The sequence below is a fragment of the Canis lupus genome, chromosome 16 (genome assembly GCF_003254725.2).
Source record: "Canis lupus dingo isolate Sandy chromosome 16, ASM325472v2, whole genome shotgun sequence".
NCBI lineage: Eukaryota > Metazoa > Chordata > Mammalia > Carnivora > Canidae > Canis > Canis lupus.
In genome coordinates this window covers 27,403,703-27,415,769 of record NC_064258.1, presented here as the reverse complement: position 1 = coordinate 27,415,769, position 12,067 = coordinate 27,403,703, and the positions used below count along the sequence as shown (strand labels likewise).

At 32.8% G+C, this 12,067-nt stretch overlaps 1 protein-coding gene across 1 annotated transcript in view; it reads left to right on the top strand.

Moving 5' to 3' along the window:
- Positions 1–12,067, top strand: part of ADAM9 (ADAM metallopeptidase domain 9) — a 138,347-nt gene that overhangs the window by 117,822 nt on the left and 8,458 nt on the right. Inside the window, exons 17-20 of the mRNA XM_025434316.2 lie at positions 2,671–2,751; positions 3,002–3,107; positions 9,072–9,213; positions 10,618–10,705. Of these exons, the coding sequence (XP_025290101.1) occupies positions 2,671–2,751; positions 3,002–3,107; positions 9,072–9,213; positions 10,618–10,705 (417 nt within the window). The remainder of the gene's footprint in view (positions 1–2,670; positions 2,752–3,001; positions 3,108–9,071; positions 9,214–10,617; positions 10,706–12,067) is intronic.

The following is a 12,067-nucleotide window of genomic DNA, read 5'->3' as shown; positions in this document are numbered from 1 at the left end:
AAGATTATGGGAAGATCACATTTTAATTGTTAAAAAAATTCAAAAATGCTGTGGGAAACAAAAAATACAGGTCCCCTGCTGATACCCTGCTACTGATTTCCCCTCTTTTGAAACTCATTTCCTAGGGGTAACTCTGATAACACTGTTTTGTGTCTGTCCCATTATCTTTCTGGGCCTTTACAAGTGGATATGCTTCCCACCATCCCCATTAGACTTCAGGATGAGACTTTAAATAATGTTCTGAAATGTTTTTACTCAATAGCAGAGTGCAGAGATCTTCCATGTCATTATATGGAAATCCAGTTAATCCCATTATAGATATTCTCCTGACTTAACCACATTGCAGTTTATATTGTCTGTAGTTAGTTGGTTGACTGGTTGACTTTATCAGCACTGAATACTCTTTTACATTTAATCTCATCTACTTTTGCAAGTACTCCTGTAGGACAGATTTCCTAGGATAGATTTTTAAGTTAAGAGATATATACATTTAAAATTTAATAGAAACTATCAATTTTACTTTTCAACAAGGTGGTAATAATTTATTTTCCACTATTTGTATATGAAGGTGTCTTATTTTGATAACATTGTATATTATCAATCTTTTTCATTTTTGGCATTCTGATTGACAAAAAGCCCCATTATTATTTTAGTTTGCATTTCTCTTCTTGGGTATCTTTTCATATCTTTATTAGCCCTATATATCTTTTTCTGTTGTTAGTATTTATATGTTCCCATTTTTCTGTTGGCTTGTTATTTCATTATCATTTATAAGGGCTCCTCATACATAGAGAATGTTAACAGTCAGTTATATCTTTTTATAATTCGTCCTTTGTCTTTGCTACAAAGAAATTTTAAAATATCATGAAGTCATTTCATGTTATGCTTAGAAAAGCTTTTGCATTCCAATAAAATATAAAAATTCTCCAATGTTTTCTTTTTGTATTTTTACAGTTTTGTTGGGCTTTGACATTTATGGGCATAGTTTAATTTACTGACATTTCATTCTATTTCTATGATCCTACTTAATGCTATTTTAAAATGTTTTCTTAATGTTTCCTGCTTTATCTTCCTCTCGTTATATTGCACAAATTGTGTTTGACAGTGTGTGTGTATGAGTCTAGTATGGAAGTTACGTATCTTTTTCTGTCTGTTATACTACTTTTTAAAAAAGGTTTATTTATTTATTTAACAGACAGAAGGAGCAGGAGTGGGGACAGAGAGAGAGGGAGAAGCAGACTCCCTGCTGAGCAGGGAGATCCCAGGTCCTTGAGCTGAAGGCTCAACCAACTGAGCCAACTAGGCATCCCACTACCTTTTTTTTTTTTAATAGCAGTAATACATTAATTTATTTTCCTTAGTGGTGTCAAGAATAAAATAGTATCTGCTGATTTCTCCCATTATTACCACTATTACCACTATTACCTTTAACCACCCCCCACCCCCACTATTTTTTTTTGTTGAAAAACTACTGGCTTTAAATTCTAGGTGATTACTAACATATACAGGTATATTTTAAGGGCTTTTATCTTTTTGTGTTTAATTTAAAAATTTTGTCTTTTTTGTGTTGTATTACTATGTCAACAACATATATGTACAAGGATAGCAAATGCTTGGTATGTGTGCCTATTACTTATATATTGATGGAATGAAACACCAAACATTTTCTATAAATGTAAAATAGAATAGGTTGGATCCTGTCTTTTCTGTTCTCTACCAAGGCTGGACTCTGGGGACTTTGAGCAAGCTGACAGTTTGGTACTAGCTCAGGTCTGTAATATATATATATATATATCTAAATATATTTATACATAATATATATTTCTAATTTAAATATAATTTACATATATATAATTTATATACGTATATATAAATTTTTATTTAAATTCAATTTAGTTAACATGTATTAGTTTCAAACTTTATATATTCAACATTTATTTAGAAGAGATGCTAAACATTAAGTGGGAAAAGAAGTGGAAAAAGAGAACTCTTAAGCTCACTTTTTATTATCCTAGGTAGTTCAGTTTTGGCTTCAAAGTCACATCCTGAAATCAGAAAGCAAGAGGTCCTATATTAACTTCATCTACCCTCCTTCACTTGTGGTTGGTGGTGGTGTAGGAACTGTGTAGTGTTGGAGAGGATGGTCTTACTTTACCTAGAAGATAGGTTTTATCTTATCAACAAAGTAAACTTTTATCTCATTTTGGAAGAATTTTAGAAATTAAATTGAGTTTTACATTTTATGGAATACTATTTTGATTCTTATAATAATGACAGTTTATGTGAGGTATTATAGTAATAGATTTCCTATCATTGAGCCTTTTTTTATAATTTATCAACTCTCTGGTTGCTTTTGATTTGAAAAAGCCCATTTGTGAATATTTTACCTAGGGTTTCACATCTATATTTGTATGGAAGGATAGATTATAATTTTATCATTGTTTTTGGTATTTGTGTCATCTTTGTCTTTTTTGATTGTTAGTTCTATGTTAATTTCACTTATTTTCATGTTTTTTACATTCTCATATATATAATATGGAAGTTAGCAATTCCTTGAAAGTTTAAAAGAATTCAGCATGAAATCATCTGCGCCTCGCTCTAATTTCTTCTGGCCACTTGATTAGTCTGTTCAATTTTTCCTTACTCATTACTCCATTTTTTTTTTTCCAGATCTGTAGAAACTTCCAGTGTGTAAATGCTTCTGTTCTGAATTATGACTGTGATATTCAGAAAAAGTGTCATGGACATGGGGTAGGTAATATTCTCTTTTGGTTTGTTCATGAAAGTAGTGTTGAATCATGAGAATTCCCAGTGAGGTAGGTGAGACTTTCCCAGATTTTTATATACTGGGGAATTTAGATATCTGACTAATTTTTCATTCTTAAAAATAGTGCCTGTGGACTTGTGTGTATTTAGTACTTTTTCTTGGTTTGTGTCCTTGAGTTTATGATGCAGAACAGTATTTACAGTTAACCAAAGTGATGTTTTGGTTGTTTTGAAGGTATGTAATAGCAATAAGAATTGTCACTGTGAGAATGGCTGGGCTCCCCCAAATTGTGAGACTAAAGGATACGGAGGAAGTGTGGACAGTGGACCTACATACAATGGCAAGTAATGTAAAAGAAATTTAGTGTAATTGCAAATGGCCCATGTCAGAAATTGGACATTCTTGTACCTCTCCCTCACCTCCCACATTGGTTATACACTAAATATGTTGATTCTGCTTCCTAATTTTCTCATTAATGTTTCCATTTTAAAATCCTTATTAATGACCTGTAATTTCTTGCCTGGATTTACATAATGGCCTCTTATCTAGCCTCCCTCTTTCTCATCTTGCTTCCTGTAATCCATGTTCCATACTATAATACAGAATTTTAGTGTTTCTCTTCAGGAATTGTTTTGATTATGTCATTGTTGTAACTTCTTTTATTTCCTCTAATAGGTTACTCTCTTACCTCTGGTCTTTCTACAGTATTATATTCACATTATGGTAATTTGGCTAATGGCTACTCAGATTTCAGTTTATACTGTATTTTCTTAAAAGTTTTTCCTGACTGCCTAAATCTGAATTAATATGCCCTTTCTATTTGTTCTCCTTTTATTGCAGGCACTATCACATACTATAGTAATTATTTATTTACTTGTTTTTTTCCCCTAAAAGACTATGAATGAGCTCCTTGTTCACCAGTATCTTCCTAGTGAGAATATATGCTTTCTTTCTCTTGGGTAAATACTAAGAGTGGTTGGCTTATATAGTACATTTACGTTTCACATTTTAAGAAACTGCCAAACTGTTTTCCAAAGTGGTTGTGCCACGTTATATTTACTCCAGCTGTATATGAGGGTTCTAATTTTTCTACATCCTCCCCATCACTTGGTATGGTCAGTCTTTCTAATTTTAGCCATTCTAGCAAATGTGTAATGGTATTTCTCTAATTACTAATGATGTTGAGCCTTTTTGTGTGCTTATTTGCCATTCACATCTTAGGTGATGTGTCTGTTCAAATCTTTTTGTCCAGTTTTTAGTTAGGGTGTTTTCATACAAGTCCTTTATGACATTTGTGCTTTGTAAATACTTTCTCCCAGTCAACAATACAGGTATTGTAGTGCTATCAGTTTTCCTCTAAGAACTGCCTTTTTTTTTTTTTTTTTTTTTTTGCATTACACCAATTTTGATATGTTGTGTTTTTGTTTTTTGTTTCGTTTGTTTTAATTCAGCTCAAAATAACTACTAATATACTTTTATTTTTTTCTTTGACTCCTGAGTTATTTAAAAATGGTTTACTTTGTTTTGAAGTATCTGAGGAATTTTCCACATATGTTAGTGTTACATACACTGTAGTCAGGGAACATACTTTATGTGACTTGAATACTTTTACATTTTCTGAAACTTGTATCATGGCCCAGATTATGGTTTATCTTAATAATAAGTTCTGTGTACACTTGAAAGAATATGTATTCTGCTATAATTGGTTAGAGTGTTTTATAGGTAATCACTTCAAATTTTTGACAGATGTTTAAGTTTTGTATCTCCCTACTGATTTCTGTCAGTTACTGAGAGAGAAATATTCAAATCTCTGGTATTATAATTAACTGCTAATTTGCCTGTTTGTCCTTGCATTTCTGTCAGTTTTTGTTCTATGTATTGTAAAGCTTTGTTCTATTCTTGATAAATTGACTCCATCATTACAAAGTAACTCTCTTTATACCTGATAATATTTTGTGCTCTGTATTCAGAAATTAATATAGCTACTCCAGATTTCTTTTGATTAGTCAGCATGGAAATCCCTTCTTATTCTTCTATTTTTAATGTTTGTCTTTATATTTATTTATTTATATTTTTTATTTTATTGTTTTGAGAGAGAGCTAGAGTGCGTGTGTGAGCTGTGAGGTGGGGAGAAGGGGAGGGGCAGAGAGAGAGGGAGAGAGAGACTCCTGAGCAGGCTCCATGTTCAGCTTGGAGCCCGTGTGTCTTTATATTTCAAGTGGATTTCCGGTAGGCAGAATATAGTTTGGTCTTGCTTTTTTATTTTTTGATGTGTTTTGTTTTGAGTAGGCTCCATGCCCAGCATGGGGCTTGAACTCACAACCCTGAGACCAAGTTGTACACTCTATAGACTGAGCCAGCCAGGCGCCCCTTGGTTTGCTTTTTGAGTCAGTCTGCCAGTCTTTGCATTTTAATTGACTTGTTTTGATCACATACATTTAATTTGAGTATTGATGTTTGGGTTTAAATCTGTCATATTGGTATTTTTTATCACAGTCTCTTCGTATGGTATTTTATCATTTCACTCTGCTTCTTCCATTTCACTTAATTTTTACTCAAATGACTTATTTTCATATCTCTTATAATGCAGGTCTGCCAGTGACAGAAACTTTTAGTTTTTCTATATCTTTTGTAAAAAAAAAAAAAAAAAAAAAAAAAAAGATTTTATTCATTTATTTGAGAAGAGAGAGTAAGTGAGCAGGGGGAGGAGCAGAGGGAGAGAGACAAGCAGATTCCTTGCTGAGTGCAAAGCTTAACATGGGCTGAGATCATGACCTGAGCTGAAATCAAAAGTTGGATGCTCAACTGACTGAGCCACCCAGGCACCCCTAGTTTTGTGTATCTTAAGAAGTTTTTATTTTGCTTTCTTCATTGAATGATAACTGCGTAAAGAATGTAAGGATGACAGTCTGTGTTCTCCCCTCCCCCTCAGCATTTTCTTCTTCAAAGATGTTTTCTCCATTGTCTTCTGGCTGGCATTACTTTTCCTGAAGAATGGGCAATCATCTTTTCTTTTTTGGTCTTTTGTTTTTTAGGCATCTTTTTTACTCTGGTTGCTTGTAAGATTTTCTCTTTATATCTATAGTTATTAGTATTTGATTATAAATGTGCCTTGGTGTCCTTGGGATTTGGTGGACTTTTTGGACTTGTGCTTTTATAGTTTTCTTCAACTTTGGAAGACTGTGGTCGTTATTTCTTCAAATATTTTTTTCTTTTTTCTTCCTTTCCTTTAGGACTCCAATTGCATATTTGCTACTTGGAATTTTTTCACATCTCACTGATTTGCTTTGATTTTTAAAAATTCTTTATTCTCTATATTTAATTTTGAATAGTTTCTATTGTTATTCTTCAAGTTCACTCTTATTCTGTGATGTCTGATCTGCCATTGATCCCATCCAGTGTGTTTTTTATCATAGATATTTTTTTTATTTCTATAAGTTCTGTTTTTGTTTTTTTTTTTTTTGTAACTTCCATGTCTTTACATAGCATGTTTGATCTTTAGCTTCTTGAAGATGCAGAATACAGTTAGAATAACTTCTAGTATCCTTGTCTACTAATTCTAACATCTTATATAATTTTTTAGTTTTGACTAATTGATTTTTCTCCTATTTTGGGTTATATGTTTCTTCTTTGCCTGCCTGTAATTTTTTTTTCAACTGGATGCCAGAAACTGAATTTTGCCTTGTTGTATATTAGATATTTTGGGATTCCTATTGATGAGTTTTGTTCTTTTGTGCTTATGTTACTTGGTCATACTTTTGATCCTTTTGGGTCTTGCTTGAACATTTAGTCTAGGGCTGATTTTGCCCCATTACTGAAGCAAAAAGCCTTCTGTTTAATTCTACTCAGTGCTACTTTGATATGAAATTTCATTTCATATTAGGCAGGACTTGAACATTTAGTCTAGGGCTGATTTTGCCCCATTACTGAAGCAAAAAGCCTTCTGTTTAATTCTATTCAGTGCCACTTTGATATGAAATTTCTGCTGTGAATGGTAGGCATAGGCACTTTCCTTCATCTTGTTTGACCTATGAGGTTTATTCCTACTAATCCTTTCAGAGGGATCTTTCTCTGGTTTCAGGTGGTTTCTTTACAGCATATGTTGCTCAGTACCCAACTGAATATTTGAGAGGAGCCCTATGCACATCTTTTAAGTTACGTCTGTGTAGCTATCCCTTCCAAGTCAGTACTTTGCTCAGTGAACTCTAGCTGCCTTGGTCTCCTCAGCCAACCAGCTCCATCTCCTTAATTCAAGGAGAGCACTGAGCTTTGCTTGGGTTCCCTCACCTCTCATTATGGACTGTTAGCTTTCTCTGGGCAGCAAACTGGGACAAGTGTAAAGCTCACCTTGTTTTCTGTCTCAGGGATCATTTTTCTTTATCTGATGCCCAATGTCTTGAACACTGTTGCTTAATGTATTTTGTCTGGTTTTCTGGTTGTTATAGTTCCCAGGATAAATCTGGACACTGTTACTCCATCTTGGCTAGACGTAGAAGTTGGAACTATGGATTTTAATGGCTTCGTGTCATTCCATCAAGTGGATGTGCCTTAACTTGCTTGGTGTTTTCTAATTATTTGACATTTAGGTTGTTTCTAAGTTTTTGATATGCATTGATAACATTGTAGTGTACATCTTAATACTTACGCATTTTTTTTAGTTGAAGGGTAAGTTGTCAGAAATGAGATTATTAGGTCAAAGGTATAATCCTTTTTAGGGTTCTTGACTAAAATTCCAAAAGAATTTGTGTTAATGTCACTGACAGTATGAAGGTATCAGTTTCAACATAACCTTAACAGGGTTGGATGCTTTTATTTAGATTCTGCCTACACATTAGTAAGTATAAAATGGGAGATCAAGCTCATTTTAATACTTCCTTTTCTTATTTTTAATTGGGTTGAATGTTATTTCATGTCGTTTCATAACAAATTTTAACAGAAATTTCTGTTACTTTTACAAAGTTAAAATTATGTGAACAACTTTTCTACTTACCACTACTGTTTTTATTTACTATATTCCTTCTTTTTCTAAAGAACATGGAATAGTCAAGTTAATGTGAATTAATGAATTTTTAAAATTTATAATAAGACTTAAAACCCAGAAGCCATAAAAAATAAGATTGATAAATTCAGCTACCTAAGAATAAACTTATGCATGCAGAAAAACATTGTACCCTAAGACAAATGACAGAATAGGAAAAATATTTCCAACTCATATCACAAAGTTAATTTTTGATATATAAAGGGCTTTTAGAAACTGAGAAGAGAAAAACCAATAGTCCAATAGAAAAATAGACTGAGCAGAAAAAGAACTACAGTGTTTCCTTACACATAAGCAGTTGATCGCCTCATAATATTAGAAAGAAATGCAAATTAAACTAAGATACAATTTTAGGGGTGCCTGAGTGGCTCAGTTGGTTATATGTCTGTCTTGAACTCAGATCACGATCCAAGGGTCCTGGGATCTAGCCCCACATCAGTCTCTCTGCTCAGTGGGGAGCCTGCTTCTCCTCACCCACTCCACTGGTGCGCCCTCTCTCTCAAAAAGATAAATAAAACCTTAAAAAAAAAAAAGATACAATTTCTCACCTTTTAGGTTGGCAAAAATGCTAAAGTTTAATTCCAGTGATGGGGCTGTGAGGAATTCTTGTATGTTGTGGCCTGGCATGCTAAATTGTAAATACCACTGTGGTGGACAATTGACACTGGTTTAAAAAATGATGAATGTATTTACTCTCTGATATAGCAATTCTATTTCTGCAAAACTATTCTATACACTGATATGATGTCATATATGTGCAAGATTATTTATTATAGCATTGTTTTGGAATAGCAAAATATTGGAAAAATAAAAGTATCAGGATACTGGTTAAATAAATTATAGGATGTCCTTATAATGGAGTTTTGTATACCTGCATAGAAAATGAGGTGGTTTTCTATGTATGGTCTGGGGAGATACTTAGATAAGTGAAAAAAATGATGTGCTGAATAGCTTTTTTGATATGGTACCTTGTGTGTAAGAAAGGGTTGGCAATAAAAACATACTTTATTTTTTGCTTGTATTTACAAAGAAACATTTTAAGATTGTATAAGAAACTAATGAAAATGATTATCAAATGGGAAGGCAAAAATGAAGTAGGTAGGGATGAGGTATAAACCAGACTTCTCAATATATTCAGTTTCTGTCAGTTTCACTTTTGAACAATGTGAAAACTAATAGAAAATATTTATAATCACCTAGTATGTTTTAGTTAATATGTGTTAACTTCTAACTTAATGATTATTAATATGAAATTGTTTTCTTTAGAAAAGAATACTGCACTGAGAGATGGACTTCTGGTATTCTTCTTTCTAATTGTTCCCCTTATTGTATGTGCTGCTTTTGTCTTCATCAAGAGAGATCAACTGTGGAGAAGCTACTTCCAAAAGAAGAGATCACAAACATATGAGTACTGAGATTTTTTTTTTCTTTTAAGTTCATATAAATAATTTGAAGTAATTCTTAATGATGATAGTGATATCATAGGGGTTGGTTTAAAAATAGGGTTCTAAGATTTAGCAGGGGTTAAAGAAAAGTGGTGACTCAGCCACCTCTTATCATGGTGAGGGAGAGGATTACAATGAACAGCCTGTATGCTACTGAAAATGGCCCTTTAGGGTTCATGTTGCTGGACATTGATTTCTGATAATTTTGGGCTACAACTCCTTAATTGGGCTTCTTAGTTCGAGATTAAAATACTGGATAAAGATAAAAAGCATAAATGTCAAAACTATTTTCTTTTGTCTGTTTCAAGTATTAATTCTTACAGAGGAAGAGTATTTCAAATATTGACAACATGTTTTATGAATTAGAAGTTCTTAAGAAATAAATTTTGATGGAAGGAAGGGCTATCAAAATTCAGACACCTGACATTTCTGGTCTATGTGTTGGACTTTTGTATGACTGTCTCTCAACTGTCACTTCTAACATATTGGCATTAGAATATAACATATATTAGCATGGCCTTGTAATCAGATCCTAAGTTCAAGTTTCAGTTTTGTCATTTGCTAGAATTATGAACTGGAATAAATGAATAAAACTCTGAGCTTTAGTTTACTTCCTCTGAAATAGGAGTAATATTACCTGTCTCTTAGTATTGATGTGAGGATTAAATGCAAAAATATTAACAAATAAAATCCATAGCACATTGCTGGTATAATATAATTACTCAAAAACTAGTTTGTGTTAAAATAAAAAAGGCCAGCTTATTATAATAATGATTTCTTACTTAGTACATAATATTTTGCTAGAGTATCCTGATGTTAGCTTTAATTTTTAATATAGCCTAAGATTTATCTTCTTATTCTTTCTTTCTCTTACTTCCTTTCACACTCAAACTGACCAATCTGTAGATAATTCTCCAGTCTCCATTTCTGAAATTTTACTTCCATAACCATAGCTCTCTCCTTACAGCTGTCTCTCCTTAGTTGATAACCTTTCCTACCAGCGTCTTTGCTCCTTACACTATTTTTTAGAATGACTACTTCATGTTTTGTGTATTCAGCCTAATAATATGCATTTATTATTTGATTTTAGGAAGACCTGAGGAGAAAAGTTTTAGAAATAGTGGCCTAATTGGCTAAATTTTATGGTTTCTTAGAATTTCAGGTTTTTTAGTTGTAAAATGGGGCTAATAAAACTTTCTAATATGTAAGGATTAAAAACGTGTGAATGCTGTTAAAAAATGCCATAAAATTTTAGCTATCATTATGATCATCATTATTTTATAATTGAGAAAATGCAAGGTATACGTAACATATCATGTAGAAACATTCTAAACTTACTTTAGCTCAAAAATAATTGTCTCTTTCAGATCAGATGGCAAAAATCAAGCAAAAGCTTCTAGACAACCAGTGAGCGTTCCTCGACATGTTTCTTCAGTGACTCCTCCCAGAGAAGCTGTAAGTTTAAAACAACAACAAAAAAAATTTTAATATTATGGTATCACATTGCAAAAATTTAAAAAATAATTATTACATGGATATAGCAATAAGCATGGATAATTTCTTAAGAATATTATTAACTATAATCACCATGCTATACATTACATTTTCATGACTTATTTATTTTGTAACTGGAAGTTTGTACCTTTTACCCCCTTCACCCAATGTCATCCATCCCCCACTCCCACCTCTGGCAACACCAATCTGTAGTTCTCTGTGTATATGTGTGTGTGTTTTTTTTGTTTTTTTTGTTTTTTTTAAATTTTTATTTATTTATGATAGTCACAGAGGGAGAGAGAGAGGCAGAGACATAGGCAGAGGGAGAAGCAGGCTCCATGCACCGGGAGCCCGACGTGGGATTTGATCCTGGGCCTCCAGGATCGCGCCCTGGGCCAAAGGCAGGCGCCAAACCGCTGCGCCACCCAGGGATCCTTGTGTGTGTGTTTTTAAGATTCTACATATAAGCGAGATCATACAGTATTTGTCTTTCTGTCTGATTCATTTCACTTAGTATATTGCCCTCGAGGTTGATCCATGTTATTGAAAATGGCAGGATTTCCTTCCTTTTTATGGCTGAGTATAGTATTTTATTTATTTTATGTATTTTTTCATTTATATATATTATATATTAATATATATTATGTATTTATATATTTACATATATATTTTTTCATATATATATATATGTAAAGAGAATGTGATACATAGATATATTCTCTTTCTCTTTATCCATTCATCCATCAGTGGGAACTTGGATTGCTTCTATGTCTTGGCTATTATAAATAATGTTTCTGTGAACTTGGGATTGCAGATCTCTTTTAGAGTTAGTGTTTTTGTTTTCTTTGGATAAATACCCAGAAGTGGAATTACTATATAATGCAGTATTTCTATTTTTTAGTCAGATTGTTTATTTTATTATTGAGTTGTATGAGTTCTTTATATATTTTAGATATTGACCCCTTGTTAGATATATGATTTGCAGATATTTTCTCCTATTCAGTAGACTGGCTTTTCATTTGTTAATGGTTCTCTTTGCCATGCAGAAGCTCTTTAGTTTGACATGGTCTCACTTGTTTATTTTTGCTTTGGTATCAAATCCAGAAAATTCCCTCCAAGAGCCACTCTTTTTAGAGTTTTATGGCTTTGGGTCATCCATTCAAATCTTTAATCCATTTTGAGTTAATTTTTGTGTATGGTGTAGGATAGTGGTCCAGTTTCATTCTTTTGCATGCGGCTGTCCAATTGGACAGTATGATTTATGATTTCCCAGTATGATTTATTGAAGAGACTGTTCTTTTCCCATGGTATATTCTTGGCTCC